The 20,382-nt window shown below is 42.8% G+C and overlaps 1 protein-coding gene across 2 annotated transcripts; it reads right to left on the reverse strand.

The window, feature by feature from the left end:
• Positions 1 to 1,308: 1,308 nt before the first annotated feature.
• Positions 1,309 to 5,235, reverse strand: LOC106560331 (glutamine synthetase). Of its 2 annotated transcripts, XM_014123139.1 has the most exons (8): positions 5,032 to 5,154; positions 4,744 to 4,825; positions 4,130 to 4,315; positions 3,694 to 3,855; positions 3,361 to 3,507; positions 2,989 to 3,116; positions 2,585 to 2,784; positions 1,309 to 2,201 (listed from the first exon to the last, which is right to left on the reverse strand). In XM_014123139.1, exons 3-8 carry the CDS (start codon positions 4,293 to 4,295, stop codon positions 1,883 to 1,885), a joined length of 1,122 nt encoding a protein of 373 aa, XP_013978614.1. In that variant the 5' UTR covers positions 4,296 to 4,315; positions 4,744 to 4,825; positions 5,032 to 5,154; the 3' UTR covers positions 1,309 to 1,882. The 2 variants fall into 2 exon arrangements, with proteins under 2 accessions (XP_013978614.1, XP_013978613.1); XM_014123138.3 differs by lacking the exon at positions 4,744 to 4,825 and having other exon boundaries at positions 5,032 to 5,235.
• Positions 5,236 to 20,382: the final 15,147 nt, after the last annotated feature.

Here is a 20,382-nt window from a genome sequence, read left to right on the forward strand (position 1 = left end):
GTCTGGTGTCAATTATACAAAAACATGTCAGTCAAGATTCTCTCTCACATTCTGAGTTTGAACAGGAGCATTGTTTCCTTTTTCTTCCACCTGTGATGTGGGTAACACACCTGCCCCTCTATCCTAATGTCCTAATGGTTTTGTAATTGCCTGTATTGGTACCAGGGTTCAAATTAGTCTCATGGGAATAAGGATTTCCATAACAGGGAATTGGACTTTGGAAGCTCTCTCATTAAATGTGCTGTGTCCTGTCCTCAACAAGTAAACACTAGCCTTCTTGGCACGATGTACACTCAACACTTACAAGAACATTCAGACTGAACGTATGACATCACCTTCACTGATAAAGAAATTAAGATAAGGATCACCAAGAGCATTCCATGAAAGTTAAAGTATACTAAGAATTGGTAGCACAAGTTTGTGCCAAAGCTTCACTAGAAATGAAACAACCTCAAAATGTGTGGTCAGGGTCAGTGCAGTTCATTTGCAATGTGCAGTTAGGCAGCACTGGTAACGCTGACAAGGCAGAATAACTCTGACAAAGGAAAGCAATGTCTAGACTGCAGAAAGACAGGTGACTACCAAGTGCCCATTGTCTTCAGTCACATAATCAGATACTTTCTCCCCCACTGAATCTTAACAGTTTGAAATAGAGATTAAGTAAATGTTAACTTAAATAGGCATAAATTTAAGCAAGTATGTTCTTCGCCACCATAAGTATTCAGTATACATCAGTCTCATTTGTACTGTTATCCAGAGAGACTTACAGGAGGGTTAAATGCCTTGCTAAAGGGCACATTGACAGATGTTTCACCTAGTCTGCTCAGGGATTTGAACCAGGGACCTTTGGGTTATTTACGTGCCCAACGCACTTAACCGCTAGGCTACCTACTGCCCAGACATCTCTAGTTAAAAGGGACTTGAAATACATTGCTCACTGACATTTCCTACAGTAAGTCATTACACTAAGTTCATTCAGTCTCTTAAAACTAGGGAACAGTCAAGCGGTCCAAAGACCCACCTGAATGGACAGGAAATAAATTATACTCTCTCATCACATTAATCAGCACAACCTTGGCTCAAAGGCTAAATTGAGAAGCACGTCACCTCAGTGTTGATCTGACAAGGTTACCTTTACAGTCAGCAAGTCTTACAAAAGATTGCCTGTAAACTAAAATTAATCACTGCACTTTGACAACTGCTTATTGTAAAAAACCTTTTTTTTTTTTTAAAGCTCTAAAAAGACATTCGTTTGAGCTCTACCGTTTACTTTAACATGAACAAATGATATACTGTACAATTGAAGAATCAGATTGTTAAAAATATTTTTTAATGTTCCAAATAAGAAAATGGGTTCTTGATACAACTTCTACTAAATGGTAGACAATAGAGATCCACACATGTATAAAAACACAGATGCACCTTGGATCCTTTTGGGTTTGTGTACCACACGAGCCAGACCACACATGGCATAGTCATAAATCTACAGCATCTTGGTTAGTATATCAGGTTAAACATGAGTAGCAAATTGATACACAAAACTAGACCTATACATAGGAAACATTTCACCCTCCCCGACTGACATGTCTGGAATCATTCCTTAGCATCAATTATATGGCAATATTGGCAGTGATCAAGCCAAAAATGTAGGGACTACGCTACCCTGAACACACCGCAGAATACATCAAGCATACTCATTCATCTCAAGTAAAATATATATATTTTTATGGCTAAAAAAAAGCAAGCCCTACATGGATGGTCAAGACTTGCAATTTACAAGGGGTTTCCAAAGTCAGACAAAACAGTACTGGGAATGACACTTCATGAGGCGTAGCTCAAGAGGAGAGAAGGGGGATTATTTCAGTCCAACAGAGTACCTAGTTTATTTGCTGTATTCTGTAGGCTCCTCCCCCACTTCACTGAGCAAACATGTGCGTATCATGGCTTCTGTGACTGCATATGGGTCACAGTTTGCTGACGGGCGGCGGTCCTCGAAGTAGCCCTTCTTGTCCTGACCCACTGAGCGGGGGATGCGGATGCTGGCGCCGCGGTTCGCCACACCGGCTGAGAACTCATGGATGTTGGACGTTTCGTGGTGACCGGTCAACCGGCGCGCGTTGTCCAGCCCCCCTTTGGGGTCGTAGGCACAGATGTGGTAGCGGTGCCTCTTTCCCAGCTTCTCGATCGACTCCTCAATCGCCCTTTGTGGATAGGGGGGGGGGGGGTTAATCCACCGCTAAAGAGATTTAAGACTAAAAACCTTATGCCGGTTTCCCAGACAGAGATTTAGCTTGTCTTTGACTAAGAGAGATCTGTATATAATGACGAGATGATCATGTCTCCACCTTAACAATGGAAGTTGTCCCAAAGGCGGGAAAGCAGATGACAAGGTTCGGTCCAAAATAAACCCATTGGGCTTATTTTGGACAGATTTTGGCGAGGGAAACCCCTCGCGTCACCTCTTCCTCTTTGCTAAGAAGCACTTTCAATGGAAAATGCCATTGAATTCTAGCCCTAGGATTAATATGGGTCCAGGGAAAATGGCCCTTAATGCATTTCCAGCACAAACTCAATTCATGCCTACCTCAACCCACCATCTTCTCTCATCTCCTTGGTGCTGAAGTTGGTATGGCAGCCAGCACCATTCCAGTTCCCAGGGATGGGCTTGGGGTCAAATGAGGCCACTACACCAAAGTCCTCACACACACGGTGCAGGATGAACCGAGCTGCCCAGAGGTGGTCTCCCATGTTGATCCCTTCACAAGGACCCACCTGGAACTCCCACTGGAAGACACAATACAGACTGCACATAAGGCTTAGGGATGAGAGATTCTAGCTTGAAAGTTTAAAGGTTTTAGAACACACTGGGCCATTTCCCAGTCACAAATTAAGCCTAGTCCAGGACTAAAAAGGCAGGTTTAATCTGTGTTTGTGGTAAAAATGGGCCCCAATAGGATTTCTATTGATAAAATGTGCAGTGTTTCCTACCTGAGCTGGCATAACTTCAGCATTGGTGCCACATATCTGAACCCCGGCATAAAGACAGGCCCTGTAGTGGGCTTCTACGATGTCTCTACCGTACGCCTTGTCTGCTCCTACTCCACAGTAGTAGGGACCTGTTCAGAAACACCACATCAACAGGCTTAATGTCAGTGTTTTTTTGCCATTGGTTAAAACAGTGAACAGTTTAAACTCTCAAACTTAAGTACTTTAGTTGAATGTACCAATTTCAAGTCATGCTGGATAAGAGTCTGCTGAAAAACCAAGGCTATGTCCGAAATGGCAGCCCTTTTCCCCTATACATCTGGTCAAACGTTGAAATTGTGTGCCATTTGGGACACAGACAACTCTCAAACTGACCTTGGGGACCAGGGAAGCCGTTTGAAGGCCAACCAAAAGGATGTCCGTCTGTGCCCAGGATGGTGTATTCCTGTTCCATACCGAACCAAGGGACCTGGTTTTCTACCATCTCCATGATCTTCTTACACATCAGCCGGAGATTGGTTTCTGGTGGGAGACAAATATAGAAATACATTACACTGAGCCAATTGGGACTGGACTCAAGGGCCATTTAAGGGAGGGCTGTGTTCAGTAGGCACGAAATGAAAGACATTAACTGTCAGTAGAATTCTGAACTTGTCCAATAAGAAACACTAATATGTGTCCCAAGGTCACTTTACTGCTCAGGCTTACCTGCAGGCTTGCGGTTGTATTTGAGCACTTGACACAGGACCAGTTTGTTGGGGTCTTTCCTGAAGGGATCTCTGAACATAGCAGCAGGGATCAGATACATGTCGCTGTTAGAGCCCTCTGACTGGTACGTACTGGAACCATCAAAGTTCCACTCCGGAAGATCTGGAGAGGGAACAGTGAAATTAACAGAACTAAAGGGATTCAACTACTCTTTAGGTTCAGGGTAATGTAAGGACTATCATCAATCAGAATTTGATCATTCAATGATTACGCCATCTGTATAAAACACAGAATGTATTAATTATTGAAGTAAGCCGAAACGTTTGTTAAGATCTATGAATATAAACATCTGATTTTATGCATCTCAATCACATCACATTATGGGGAAGGAGTTCCCATTGGCCATTTGTTTTTCTTAAAGGGTTGCTAAACTTACCATCAATGGTCTTGGGTTCAGAATCCAGAGTTCTGGTCTTGCAGCGGAGCCCCTCTCCAGTCCCGTCTATCCAGATGTACATGGCCTGAACCTTGTCTCCCTGAGGAAGATCCATATACTGCTGCTTCACAGCTTTACTCAAGCTGGCACTCTCTGAAGTGGCCATTTTCACTGAGCCTTGAAAACCTTGGAACAAAGAGCAATACATGCATTTGATGCTTAGAATTGAAACATTTCAGGTCTACAGTTATTCTATGTTATTCTACAGTTATTCAGTGATTTACAGTGAAAATTGAATCTACTCAAAACAACCAGATGGACAATGTGTGAGCCCTAAACTGACGAGTCCATGCATGTGCGCTACACTTGATGCTTCCCCTCCACCATCCTGCTTCAAGACAGTTTGGTCAGCAACCAGGGATTTCATCTCAACACTAAAAACAATAGGATTTATATGCGGATGTTTTGTAATAGTAGCTGCCAAATTAAAATTGCACCAACGTTATGAGATCACTATCAGCATCCTGGTAATATCGAGTCAAATCCATGGTTTGTAGCATGCGTGAGAGCATGCTGCTATGACAGCAAACCGCTGTGTGGTCATGGTTACTTACAATGTTACTAATCCCAGTTTACAACGAAGGAAATTAAAGCGCGGTGGTTTCTGTCGTCAGGCAAACATACGTCTAGAACACACTACCCATCAGATTAACACAAAAAGCGGCACACAATCATAACTAGGAGGTCAACAACCATAGTAATAGGATTTAATAAAATACCGTATAATTAGGCTAAGAGGTGCAAAACTAAAGCACACACCAATTAGTCAAATTTGATAAACATACACAATGAAATTGTCATAGTTTATCCTAGAACTTTGAACATTATTCAGAAATAATTACCTTATATCAAGTAAGGAATAGGATTAAAACCCTGGTACAGACTTCTGTAAATGTCCTGTGTTATCCCAAACGGTTACCTTTCATTCGCCTACAAAAACCAGTCCGATTTATAAAAGGAAGATGGGATCCCCTTGCCTCGGATTGGCTGGAGAGAAACGTGATCCCCTCGTGCTAAAGTAATGGAGAGCTCAGGGGTTATATTCATTGGTCGGCACGAAAAATCTGCAGTTTGTTTCAATATCCTGGCCACAATCCAGCCCAAACAAGTATTTGTTGAAAGGCTCAAAACAACTAATTGTTTGCTAAATTAATGCTAAATATCCTTAACTAAACCTCAAATAAGTTTGTAAATATTAGGATATTAAAAAAATATATGAAACGGGGAAAAAGACAATCCATTGAATAATTTCTATAATATGGTAATTATAAGGAACGATGAAGTAAAGACGCCCCCTGGCGGCATGAAAACAATTATTTATGAAACGAATGATTGTCCGTGCTATCCGGGTCATTGGGACCTCCCTACTCCTAACCCACTGAAATTGACATTTAAAATTAGGGGCTATAGTTAAGATTAGGTTTACACTAGATATCACAGATACAAAGTCAAAATTGGCTATATCGTAAAAATTCGTGAAAACAAACATTTGCTTTTTGGTCTTCATTTAAGATTAGGGTTAGGAATGTGGTTAGGGTGCGGGTTAGGTTTGAAATCGCAGGTTGGGACGCTGACAGGAATCAGGAGTGCCACATTTTTGTTCTCTGTCCCATGCGCCATCGCCTGTGAACATCTAGATTACATATGGTTTCCACCTCTTCCGAATTCGCCAGATGAAGTCCGCCCCTATTCCGCCCCTATTCATTTTCAACCAGGGCACGCTGAGCAATGGGAAGGTGTGAGCGATACAAAAAGTTCAGCTCTGCTCTACATTATGCAAATTGCATGCGGCCACCGCTGCTGTTAACCATCAGGTGAGGAGCAATGTTTGCTTGAAAATCTTCCCTTCATAAAACATAGTTCCGCCTGTCATTAGTTTTGGCCAAGCACAACCCAAAAAATATGGAGGAAAGCCAATCATCGCTGTGTCTGGTTTTCCAATTCTATATGATTTTGCTTTGCAAAAATACAGAGACAAATCATAAAGTCAATGGCATGGAGGAGGATTGCATTGGTTGTTGGCGCTGATGGTAGGTGAAGAGAGACTTGCACAACACATTTTTGTTTATGCTGCCTGCTAGCTATGAACATCGGGTAAACTAAACTTCAAAACTGCGATCAAAGCCACCAGTTGTGAATGTGTTGACTAAATTAAATTGTGAAATTTGCTCCCCAAAGGGTAGAAATCACCAGTAACACACATAACATTGTACACTAAGCACGAATTTCCCATGTAATACGCTACCAGTTGGATTACGGTATTTTAACAGGATTCTCATACATTATAGTTTATGGCTCTTTCATTATACTGGTGTCATGACATTGATAATTAAAGCTCACTTCCTGTAAAATACATAGGCCTACATGGATATGAATGGGAACTTTGGGTAAAGGAAATTGTGGCTTTGACTTGCAAACATTGTTGTGCAAACCTATCTCTCTCTCATCAATCAATCAATCAATCAATCAATCAATCAATCAATCAATCAAATCAATCAATCAAATTTATTTTTATATAGCCCTTCGTACATCAGCTGATATCTCAAAGTGCTGTACAGAAACCCAGCCTAAAACCCCAAACAGCAAGCAAAGCATGTGAAAGAAGCACGGTGGCTAGGAAAAACTCCCTAGGAAAAACTCCCTAGAAAGGCCAAAAACCTAGGAAGAAACCTAGAGAGGAACCAGGCTATGAGGGGTGGCCAGTCCTCTTCTGGCTGTGCAGGGTGGATATTATAACAGAACATGGTCAAGATGTTAAAATGTTAAAATGTTCATAAATGACCAGCATGGTCAAATAATAATAATCATAGTAGTTGTCGAGGGTGCAACAAGCACGTCCGGTGAACAGGTCAGGGTTCCATAGCCGCAGGCAGAACAGTTGAAACTGGAGCACCAGCACGGCCAGGTGGACTGGGGACAGCAAGGAGTCATCATACCAGGTAGTCCTGAGGCATGGTCCTAGGGCTCAGGTCCTCCGAGAGAAAGACAGAAAGAGAGAAAGAGAGAATTAGAGAGAGCATATTTAAATTCACACAGGACACCGGATAAGACAAGAGAAATACTCCAGATGTAACAGACTGACCCTAGCCCCCCGACACATAAACTACTGCAGCATAAATACTGGAGGCTGAGACAGGAGGGATCAGAAGACACTGTGGCCCCATCCGATGATACCCCCGGACAGGGCCAAACAGGCAGGATATAACCCCACCCACTTTGCCAAAGCACAGCCCCCACACCACTAGAGGGATGTCTCCAACCACCAACTTACCGTCCTAAGACAAGGCCGAGTATAGCCCACAACGATCTCCGCCATGGCACAACCCAAGGGGGGGGCGCCAACCCAGACAGGAAGACCACGTCAGTGACTCAACCCACTCAAGTGACGCACCCCTCCCATGGACGGCATGGAAGAACACCAGTAAGCCAGTGACTCAGCCCCTGTAAAAGGGTTAGAGGCAGAGAATCCCAGTGGAAAGAGGGGAACCGGCAAGGCAGAGACAGCAAGGGCGGTTCGTTGCTCCAGCCTTTCCGTTCACCTTCACACTCCTGGGCCAGAGTATACTTAATCATAGGACCTACTGAAGAGATAAGTCTTCAGTAAAGACTTAAAGGTTGAGACTGAGTCTGCGTCTCTCACATTGGTAGGCAGACCATTCCATAAAAATGGAGCTCTATAGGAGAAAGCTCTACCTCCAGCCGTTTGCTTAGAAATTCTAGGGACAATTAGGAGGCCTGCGTCTTGTGACCGTAGCGTACGTGTAGGTATGTACGGCAGGACCAAATCGGAAAGATAGGTAGGAGCAAGCCCATGTAATGCTTTGTAGGTTAGCAGTAAAACCTTGAAATCAGCCCTTGCCTTAACAGGAAGCCAGTGTAGGGAGGCTAGCACTGGAGTAATATGATCAAATTTTTTGGTTCTAGTCAGGATTCTAGCAGCCGTATTTAGCACTAACTGAAGTTTATTTAGTGCTTTATCCGGGTAGCCGGAAAGTAGAGCATTGCAGTAGTCCAGCCTAGAAGTAACAAAAGCATGGATTAATTTTTCTGCGTCATTTTTGGACAGAACATTTCTGATTTTTGCAATGTTACGTAGATGGAAAAAAGCTGTCCTTGAAACAGTATTGATATGTTCTTCAAAAGAGAGATCAGGGTCCAGAGTAACGCCGAGGTCCTTCACAGTTTTATTTGAGACGACTGTACAACCATCCAGATTAATTGTCAGATTCAACAGAAGATCTCTTTGTTTCTTGGGACCTAGAACAAGCATCTCTGTTTTGTCCGAGTTTAAAAGTAGAAAGTTTGCAGCCATCCACTTCTTTATGTCTGAAACACAGGCTTCTAGCGAGGGCAATTTTGGGGCTTCACCATGTTTCATTGAAACGTACAGCTGTGTGTCGTCCGCATAGCAGTGAAATGTAACATTATGTTTTCGAATGACATCCCCAAGAGGTAAAATATATAGTGAAAACAATAGTGGTCCTAAAACGGAACCTTGAGGAACACCGAAATTTACAATTGATTTGTCAGAGGACAAACCATTCACAGACACAAACTGATATCTTTCCGACAGATAAGATCTAAACCAGGCCAGAACTTGTCCATGTAGACCAATTTGGGTTTCCAATCTCTCCAAAAGAATGTGGTGATCGATGGTATCAAAAGCGGCACTAAGATCTAGGAGCACGAGGACAGATGCAGAGCCTCGGTCTGACGTCATTAAAAGGTCATTTACCACCTTCACAAGTGCAGTCTCAGTGCTATGATGGGGTCTAAAACCAGACTGAAGCGTTTCGTATACATTGTTTGTCTTCAGTAAGGCAGTGAGTTGCTGTGCAACAGCTTTTTCTAAAATCTTTGAGAGGAATGGAAGATTCGATATAGGCCGATAGTTTTTTTTATAATTTCTGGATCAAGATTCGGCTTTTTCAAGAGAGGCTTTATTACTGCCACTTTTAGTGAGCTTGGTACACATCCGGTGGATAGAGAGCCATTTATTATGTTCAACATAGGAGGGCCAAGCACAGGAAGCAGCTCTTTCAGTAGTTTAGTTGGAATAGGGTCCAGTATGCAGCTTGAGGGTTTGGAGGCCATGATTATTTTCATCATTGTGTCAAGAGATATAGTACTAAAACACTTTAGTATCTCCCTTGATCCTAGGTCCTGGCAGAGTTGTGTAGACTCAGGACAATGGAGCTTTGGAGGAATACCCAGATTTAAAGAGGAGTCTGTAATTTGCTTTCTAATGATCATGATCTTTTCCTCAAAGAAGTTCATAAATTTATTACTGCTGAAGTGAAAGCCATCCTCCATTTGCGAAGGCTGCTTTTTAGTTAGCTTTGCGACAGTATCAAAAAGAAATTTCGGATTGTTCTGATTTTCCTCAATTAAGTTGGAAAAATAGGATGATCGAGCAGCAGTGAGGGCTCTTCGATACTGCACGGTACTGTCTTTCCAAGCTAGTCGGAAGACTTCCAGTTTGGTGTGGCGCCATTTCCGTTCCAATTTTCTGGAAGCTTGCTTCAGAGCTCGTGTATTTTCTGTATACCAGGGAGCTAGTTTCTTATGACAGATATTTTTAGTTTTTAGGGGTGCAACTGCATCTAGGGTATTGTGCAAGGTTAAATTGAGTTCCTCGGTTAGGTGGTTAACTGATTTGTGTCCTCTGACGTCCTTGGGTAGGCAGAGGCAGTCTGGAAGGGCATCAAGGAATCTTTGTGTTGTCTGAGAATTTAGACTTTTAATGCTCCTTGGTTGGGGTCTGAGCAGATTATTTGTTGCAATTGCAAACGTAATAAAATGGTGGTCCGATAGTCCAGGATTATGAGGAAAAACATTAAGATCCACAACATTTATTCCATGGGACAAAACTAGGTCCAGAGTATGACTGTGGCAGTGAGTAGGTCCAGAGACATGTTGGACAAAACCCACTGAGTCGATGATGGCTCCGAAAGCCTTTTGGAGTGGGTCTGTGGACTTTTCCATGTAAATGTTAAAGTCACCAAAAATTAGAATATTATCTGCTATGACTACAAGATCCGATAGGAATTCAGGGAACTCAGTGAGGAACACTGCATATGGCCCAGGAGGCCTGTAAACAGTAGCTATAAAAAGTGAGTGAGTAGGCTGCATAGATTTCATGACTAGAAGCTCAAAAGACGAAAACGTCATTGTTTTTTTTTTTGTAAATTGAAATTTGCTATCGTAAATGTTAGCAACACCTCCGCCTTTGCCGGATGCACGGGGGGTATGGTCACTAGTGTAACCAGGGGGTGAGGCCTCATTTAACACAGTAAATTCATCAGGCTTAAGCCATGTTTCAGTCAGGCCAATCACATCAAGATTATTATCAGTGATTAGTTCATTGACTATAACTGCCTTGGAAGTGAGGGATCTAACATTAAGTAACCCAATTTTGAGATGTGAGGTATCACAATCTCTTTCAATAATGGCAGGAATGGAGGAGGTCTTTATACTAGTGAGATTGCTAAAGCGAACACCGCCATTTTTAATTTTGCCCAACCTAGATCGAGGCACAGACACGGTCTCAATGGGGAAAGCTGAGCTGACTACGCTGACTGTGCTAGTGGCAGACTCCACTAAGCTGGCAGGCTGGCTAACAGCCTGCTGCCTGGCCTGCACCCATACCATGAAATAAAATGTTATTGGTCACATACACATATTTTCCTGATGTTATTGCGGGTGTAGCAAAATGCTTGTGTTCCTAGCGCCAACAGTGCAGTAGTATCTAACAATTCACAACAATGCACACAAATCTAAAAGTAAAGAAAATAATTAAGAAATATATAAATATTAGAATGAGCAATGTCGGAGTGGCATTGACAAAAATACAGTAGAATAGAATACAGTATATACATAAAAAATGAGTAAAGCAGTATGTAAACATGATTAAAGTGACCAGTTATTCCATGTCTATGTACATAGGGCAGCAGCTTCTAAGGTGCAGGGTTGACTAACCGGGTGGTAGCCAACATCTCTGCAATCCTGCTCCATGCCATTGACCTTCTGATTTTGTCTCTGTTTCTCAAATCATTCTCAAACAAACTAGGTAGAATTACAACACTACCCACGCCACATTATTTTCTTTGACATTTTTAATGAGCCTACAAATTGCCAGCTCCTTATTTTCATGTACAGTACCTAGAATGCAAGGGTTGGATTTGCACTAAACAATTTGTCAGAAAAATAATGTAGAACATTTGGCTTATGGTTAGCCTCATATACATTATCTAATGGTATCATTTAAAATTGATAACATATAGTTACTGTAGCTCATCAAAATGCAAAAGATGTGTTAGTTAAGCTATGTTCTGCTTCAGATGTACAATGACAAGGGGCACATTGATTGCACATGCCAATTAGGCAAATAACGTCCTCATACTGTATGCCATCATACTGGCATGCATTGGTGATGCATGCTATTATGATAAGCTGAGTGACAATTAAATCTGAGTGACAATCAAATAAAACCAATTGGAGAGGTCACAACTGGACAAAAAGGTAATGTTCATTTGAGAAAGCAACACAGAAACAGACAAATTACAGACAAATCCCCTTCACACCTTTTTATTGCAGAATTGTGATCTGTGACCAATGAACATTGACACTAGTTCATCTTAAATCATGTTAAGTTAACAATTAAAATAAGTTTAAACACTTCAATGAATCAACATTGAATGAATCAAAATGTACAAATAATCTAACTTGTTTGTAAATGTTAGAAATGTTAGTAAGTTGGCTATTATTACTAAAGCATCATTTTCATACCAGAGGTGACCAACCTTGCTCCACTCGCAGAGCAAGATGGCGCTTCGCTTCTAGTCCTTAGGGAACTGCAGTATTTTTTATTTTTTTTATGTATTATTTATTACATTGTTAGCCCAGAAAACCTTAAGTGTTATTACATACAACCGAGAAGAACTATTGGATATCAGGGAGATGTCAACTTACGACCAGGAATACGACTTTCCCAAAGCGGATCCTTTGTCTGCACCTCCCAGGGCATTTGAACTGATTCCAGAGGCTGACCCAAAACAACGCCACCGGAGGAGAGGGTGCCGGAGCGGTCTTCTAGTGAGGCTTCGGATACATGCACACCACCCACTGATCCCGAGTATATTACTCGCTAATGTCTAGTCCCTAGTTAACAAAGTCAACGAAATCTGGGCAAGAGTTGCTTTCCAAAGAGGTATCTGGGATTGTAACATACTCTGTTTCACGAAAACATGGCTAGCTGGGGACATGATGTCGGAGTCCATACAGCCAACGGGATTTTCAGTGCATCGAGCCAACAGGAATAAACATCTCTCCGGTAAGAAGAAGGGCGGGGATGTATGTTTCATGATTAACGACACATGGTGTAATTGTAACATACAGGAACTTAATTCCTTCTGTTCACCTGACCTAGAATTCCTCACAATCAAATGCCGACCGTATTATCTCCCAAGAGAACTCTCCTCGGTTATCTTCACAGCCGTGTATATCCCCCCACAAGCCGATACCAAGACGGCCATCAAGGAAATTCACTGGACTTTATGCAAACTGGAAACCATATATCCTGAGGCTGCATTTATCGTAGCTGGGTATTTTAACAAAGCCAATTTGAGAACAAGGCTACCTAAATTCTACCAGCATACCGATTGCTGTACACGAGCGAGTAACACGCTGGACCATTGCTACTCTAACTTCCAGGATGCATACAAGGCCCTCCCACGCCCTCCTTTTGGCAAATCTGACCATGACTCCATCTTGTTGCTCCCCTCCTATAGACAGAAACTAAAACAGGAAGCGCCCATGCTTAGGTCTATCCAACGCTGGTCTGACCAATCGGATTCCACACTTCAAGATTGATTCGATCACATGGACTGGGATATGTTCCGGGTAGCCTCAGATAATAACATTGACGTATACTCTGACTTCGGTGAACAAGTTTATAAGGAAGTGTATAGGAGATGTTGTACCCTCTGTAACAATTAAAACCTCCCCTAACCAGAAACCGTGGATTGATGGCAGTATTCGCGCAAAGCTGCAGGCATGTACCACCGTATTAAATCATGGAACGGTGAAAGGAAATATGACAGAATACAGTGTAATTATTCCCTCCGTAAGGCAATCAAACATGGAAAAGTGTCAGTATAGAGACAAAGTGGAGTCGCAATTCAACAGCTCAAACAAGAGACGTATGTGGCAGGGTCCACAGACAATCACGGATTACAAAAAGAAAACCAGCCCCGTCGCGGACATCGACGTCTTGCTTCCAGACAAATGAAACAACTTCTTTGTGCGCTTTGAGGACAATACAGTGCCACTGACACGGCCCACTACCAAAGACTGTGGGCTCTCCTTCTCCGTGGCTGACGTGAGTAGAACTTTTAAACGTGTTGACCCTCGCAAGGCTGCCAGCCCAGACGGCATCCCTAGCCGCGTCCTCATAGCATGCGCAGACCAGCAGGCTGGTGTGTTTACGGACATATTCAATCAATCCCTATCCCAGTCTGCTGTCTGCACATGCTTCAAGAGGGCCACCATTGTTCCTGTTCCCAAGAAAGCTAAGGTAACCCACTGCACTCACTTCTGTCATCAGGAAGTGCTTTGAGAGAATAGTCATGGATCATATCACCTCCACCCTACCTGTCACCCTAGACCCACTTCAAATTTGCTTACCGCCCCAATAGGTCCACAGACGATGCAATCCCCATCACACTACACACCGCCCTATTCCATCTGGACAAGAGGAATACCTATGTTAGAATGCTGTTCTTGACTACAGCTCAGCATTCAACACCATAGTACCCTCCAAACTCATCATTTTTATTTAACTAGGTAAGTCAGTTAAGAACAAATTCTTATTTTCAATGACAGCCTAGGAACAGTGGGTTAACTGCCTTGTTCAGGGGCAGAAAGACAGATTTTTTACCTTGTCAGCTCAGGGATTCAATCTTGCAACCTTTCAGTTACAAGTCCAACGCTCTAACCACTAGGCTACCTGCCCCCCTCAATTACACTTGAGACCCTGGGTCTTGACCCTGCCCTGTGCAACTGGGTCCTGGACTTCCTGACGTGCCACCTCCAGGTGGTGAAGGTAGGAAACAACATCTCAACTCCGCTGATCCTCAACACTGGGGCCCCACAAGGGTGCGTTCTCAGCCACATCCTGTACTTCCTGTTCACCCACGACTGCGTGGCCATGCACACCTCCAACTCAATCATCACGTTTGCAGACGACACAACAGTGGTAGGCTTGATTACCAACAATGACGAAACAGCCTACAGGGATGAGGTGAGGGGCCTCGGAGTGTGGTGTCAGGAAAATAACCTCCCACTCAAAGTCAGCAAAACAAAAGAGATGTTTGTGGACTTCAGGAAAGAGCAAAGGGAGCACCCCCTATCCATATCGACGGGACATTAGTGGAGAAGGTGAAAAATGTTAAGTTCCTCGGTGTTCATATCACCGACAAACTGAAATGGTCCACGCACACAGACAGTGTGGTGAAGAAGGCGCAACAGCGGTTTTACTATCATTTTATTATACGGATTTAAATTGAAAATAAGTGATACAAAATTGTATCACATTACATTTTTTGTCATCTTTGAATATGTTTTAGTTAGTTATCACATTACATTCCGAGGCCCCTCACCAGTTTTGTCTCACCAGGGGTGATAGTCGGATTCGTGTTTATTGTCGAAGGAATGAGCGTTACACCGAGGCCTGTACTCTGGTGCGGGATCGATTTGGAGGTGGAGGGTCCGTCATGGTCTGGGGCGGTGTGTCACAGCATCATTGGACTGAGCTTGTTGTCATTGCAGGCAATCCCAAAGCTGTGCGTCACAGGGAAGACATCCTCCTCCCTCATGTGGTACCCTTCCTGCAGGCTCATCCTGACATGACCCTCCAGTATGACAATGCCATCAGCCATAATGCTCCTTCTGTGCGTGATTTCCTGCAAGACAGGAATGTCAGTGTTTTGCTATGGCCAGCGAAGAGCCCGGATCTCAATCCCATTGAGCACGTCTGGGACCTGTTGGATCGGAGGGTGAGGGCTAGGGCCATTCCCCCCAGAAATGTCCGGGAACTTGCAGGTGCCTTGGTGGAAGAGTGCGTTAACATCTCACAGCAAGAACTGGCAAATCTGGTGCAGTCCATGAAGAGGAGATGCACTACAGTACTTAATGCAGCTGGTGGCCACACCAGATTTTCTGGAATTTTCCAAGCTGTTTAAAGGCACAGTCAACTTAGTGTCCCAAAGCTGTGCGTCAACTTAGTGTGCCTTTAAACAGCTTGGAAAATTCCAGAAAATGATGTCATGGCTTTAGAAGCTTCTGATAGGCTAGTTGACATCATTTGAGTCAACTGGAGGTGTACCTGTGGATGTATTTCAAGGCCTACCTTCAAACTCAGTGCCTCTTTGCTTGACATCGTGGGAAAATCAAAAGAAATCAGCCAAAACCTCAGAAAAAAAATTGTAGACCTCCACACGTCTGCATTCATCCTTGGGAGCAATTCCAAATGCCTGAAGGTACCACGTTCATCTGTACAAACAATAGTACGCAAGTATAAACACCATGGGACCACGCAGCCGTCATACCGCTCAGGAAGGAGACACATTCTGTCTCCTAACGATTAACGTACTTTGGTACGAAAAGTGAAAATCAATCCCAGAACAACAGCAAAGGACCTTGTGAAGATGCTGGAAGAAACAGGTACAAAAGTATATTTATCCACAGTAAAACGAGTCCTATATCAACATAACCTGAAAGTCCACTCAGCAAGGAAGAAGCCACTGCTCCAAAACCGCCATAAAAAAAACAGACTTCTGTTTGCAACTGCACATGGGGACAAATATCATAATTTTTGGAGAAATATCCTCTGGTCTGATGAAACAAAAATAGAACTGTTTGGCCATAATGACCATTGTTATGTTTGGAGGAAAAAGGGGGAGGCTTGCAAGCCGAAGAACACCATCCCAACCGTGAAGCACGGGGGTGGCAGCATCATGTTGTGGGGTGCTTTGCTTCAGGAGGGACTGGTGCACTTCACAAAATAGATGGCATCATGAGGGAGGAAAATTATGTGGATATATTGAAGCAACATCTCAGGATATCAGTCAGGAAGTTAAAGCTTAGTCGCAAATGGATCTTCCAAATGGACAATGACCCCAAGCATACTTCCAAAGTTGTGGCAAAATGGCTTAAGGACAACAAAGTCAAGGTATTGGAGTGGCCATCACAAATCCCTGACCTCAATCCTATAGAATATTTGTGGGCAGAACTGAAAAAGCATGTGCGAGCAAGGAGGCCTACAAACCTGACTCAGTTACACCAGCTCTGTCAGGAGGAATGAGCCAAAATTCACCCAACTTATTGTGGGAAGCTTGTGGAAGGCTACCCGAAATGTTTGACCCAAGTTAAACAATTTAAAGGCAATGCTACCAAATACTAATTGAGTGTATGTAAACTTCTGACTCACTGGGAATGTGATGAAAGAAATAAAAGCTGAAATAAATCATTCTCTCTACTACATTCTTAAAATAAAGTGGTGATCCTAACTGACCTAAGACAGGGAATTTGTACTCTGATAAAATGTCAGGAATTGTGAAAAACTGAGTTTAAATGTATTTGGCTAACGTGTATGTAAACTTCCGACTTCAACTGTACAATTGTCTAGCTAGCTAGCCAGCTAACAAGCAGCTCATTAGCCTACACACAGTGGCCTGCTGTCGCTAGCTAGCTAATAGTACATTGTTTAACGTTTTCAAAAAGCATTTACTTACTGGAATATGTTCAAGTAAGTAAGTGGATGTGACGTTGATCGTGGAGAATTTTTTATTTATTTTACTTTTATTTAACTATGCATGTCAGTTAAGAACAAATTCTTATTTACAATGACGGCCTACACCCACCAAACCCAGACAACGCTAGGCCAATTGTGCACTGCCCGACTCCCAATCACAGCTGGTTGTGATACAGCTTGGATTTGAATAAGGGTGTCTGTAGTGACGCCTCTAGAGCTGAGATACAGTCCCTTAGACCGCTGCGCCACTCGGGAGCCCATGGCTTCTCAGCAAGCAAACAAAGATGGAGGAAACTGAGGTTTTGTTTGAAACCGCCAGTGAGTCGGGTGAGGCTAATAGTACAGAAAGTGAGACAGTGGGTTACAGTGGCGAAGAGAAAGGGAAATAATAGAAGTAAAGCTATGGTGGAAAATAGGAAACCACTAGACTCATTTTTAGTCTGAGTGCGAGTTTTGGATCAACGCTACTTGGGAAATCTGTTTAATGTCTCAAAGAAAATTTGGAATGTGTTAGGGGAAAGTGAGGAGTTGGTGAGAGTCACAAGAAGTGGTTTTATTTAGATTTTTGGTGCGCCTACGGAGCAGAAGAAGCGTGTTTTAAGACTCAAAAATATATCGGAGTGGAATGTTTCCTGTATGGATTTTTGTAGGAGGGCGCCTATCAAGGTGGTTATTTCTGGGGTGGCGCAAGAAATAAAGGCAGAGGATATTACTGAATATCGATGGAGTGGTTGGTGCACTTCGACTGACCTGTATGGTTGGACAAAATAAATTCACTATATCCATGCTACTGTTCTTTGATGAAGTCTCTCCCTTCTCATATAAAGTTAGGATTCATGAGATATCCTAACTTTTGTGCACAAGCCCCTTCAGTGTCATAAAAGTAAAATATTTGGTCATGTGTCAAGTGTGTGCAAAAGGGAAGAGTATTCTATGCCTGATGAAGTGAAATGCTTCAACTGTGGAGGTGAACATGCGCTTGAATTTCTGGAGTGCCCTGTTAGGGTGAAGGAGAATGAGGTGGCAAGGGGAAGGAGTGTCCAGCGTGTCACCTAACTGGAGGAGGTGAGAAGATTGGAAGGAACGAGTGGCGGCGAAGAAAATGGTAGTAGAGCCTTCACGACTAGTGAAGGTTTCTCATCAACCGAGGGATAGTGAAATGCTACATGTTAAAAGGTGGACTTTTGTATTATTTATTTCAATGGTCACAAACAGTACAGCACAAGCGGAGAAGAAGTCATTGTGAATACCGCTTAATTATTTGGTGGGTCTTTGATTTCAGTCAAGGCTGTGCAAGAAATGCGGTTGGTGAATGTACTGCCATCACAGGCCCTGAGCCTTTGTAGGGATGTATTTTGGAGTGGGCTGTGATTGAAGAAGTGGGATGGGTTTTCTAAGTTGACGTGTTCATATTTTGTACAATGTCATTTTCCCCCTTTCCCGCAATAGTTTTTATTGTTTCTTATTCAATATCCCATCCAACTGGTGGCGGTAATGCACCATTAACATTGGATGCCAACCGCTGTTAAACCCCATTGAAGAAGAATATGTGCACGGCCACAAAGAAGCCAATATTTTGGAGCGAAGAGTTGTCAAGAGGATGCACCGCTTCTGGTCGAAACGTACCATTAGGCCACAATGATCAGCAGCCTCTCTGCCAGCTGTTGAAAGTTAGTCAAGATGGGATATGTGTTACCTTGTGAGGGAATTTGTCCCCAGGTTACTACAGTGTTCCAAATGCAAAGTGTTTGGGCATGTGTCAAGTGTTTGCGGAGAGTATGACTTGAGTGATTATTGAGTTCCCTGAATGTCCTGTAAGGGTGAAGGAGGCAGAGATTACTAGGATAAGAGCTGTTCACCGTGTATCCTATGCCGAACAAGCAAGAATTGTTAAACAATGTTGGAGTGTTTCGGTTGCCGTGGAGACACCACAATCCAGTGCTGTGGGGATTTTGGGGCATTTATTGCAATGGTGATGAATTGCACTGCATGCATGAGTGAATAAGAACTCAAGAAAGGTCGATATAGTATCTGCAGCTGAACGCTTCTTGGAATGAAGAATGTAACGTGTGAGGAGCTGCATGGCTTATTGACTGGAGCAGCAGTTCCGTCCTCTCAGGTCATTGGATCTAAGTAGGGCTCTGAGTGCTTTTGAAGGACTGTTTTATTTTTGTTGGATGTTAGAGTGGACAAAAAGTTTTAATTTGATTTACCTTTTCCGTTTTGGATTTCCCCCTTTTATATTTTGCGTATCCATTAGTGGGCAACAATACACCGTTTCCGGTGTAGTTCGCCCTAAAACACAACAGAAGAAGGCTCTCTGCCATGTTGCCTGCATACTGATGAATACACACATGCACACCATAGAGTGCCATTTAGGATGCATCCAATAGTGTCAACATGTTGGCCAAGATGTTTTCCATCCTCCTTACAATTATCATGTAGATCTAAAAGCAACACAGACTGCTCAAAGAAATGACTTCAATGGTTATTGGACATGATAGTAAAAGGCATTCAGTGGTTATTGTACAGAGTGAAAGACAAAAACAAGTTGCTGTTAGTTAACCTCTGTACCCCCTAAGGTCATGTGCCAATGATTCCATATTGATCTAAGACAGAAGTATAACAGTGTTTGCGCAACCATTAGGCCAACACTGTTGGAGAAAAACATCATTTCAAGATTGGAGGAGATTGACAATGTAAAGTTGTGTCTTCAACTGGTCATAGTGCTGATCAAAGCAGCATGATTCAGCATACCATCACCTGGATAAAATAGGTCACAACAAGGGACATTTGCAGAGGTGATTTTAGCATGTAAATCTTGGTGGGGCAAAACAAAAAAATATGGATGCATGCCAGCAAAGCCACTACACAAACACTAAACAATACATTAAATGCACTGTCGTGTCGCTGACTATGATTCAATTATATGACATGTTATTTTATCAAATCGATTACGTCATTGAATTAAACCATGCAACAATTAAACCATTAATAACCTGGGGCACCACGGAAGCATTAATTTATATAGAGCGGTTATCTCCCGAATCCACTCTCTTAAAGATCTGAAGATCTTTTATATCAATAGCAGTCAATTATTAATCGTCACCTCGATCGGTCTCATTCTGATTGTCACAAGTACTTGGTTACCTGCACGAACCCTAGCTAACAAGTTGAATCAGCAGTACACAAATTGACTTTACTAAATACCTAAATAATTACACAGAATTACATACATCTACACAGGATAGATCATACATCGATTACTAATCATGTCATGTCATGAAAAGCCCCTAGTGCGCTAACCAATATGACGGCTGGTTACACAAAGAAAGGCGGTTGGGTTTGAATGAAAGAGTGGGAAGACTGTGGGGCAGAGGGG

This window comes from Salmo salar, chromosome 10, assembly GCF_965601325.2.
Source record: "Salmo salar chromosome 10, fSalSal1, whole genome shotgun sequence".
Classification (NCBI taxonomy): domain Eukaryota; kingdom Metazoa; phylum Chordata; class Actinopteri; order Salmoniformes; family Salmonidae; genus Salmo; species Salmo salar.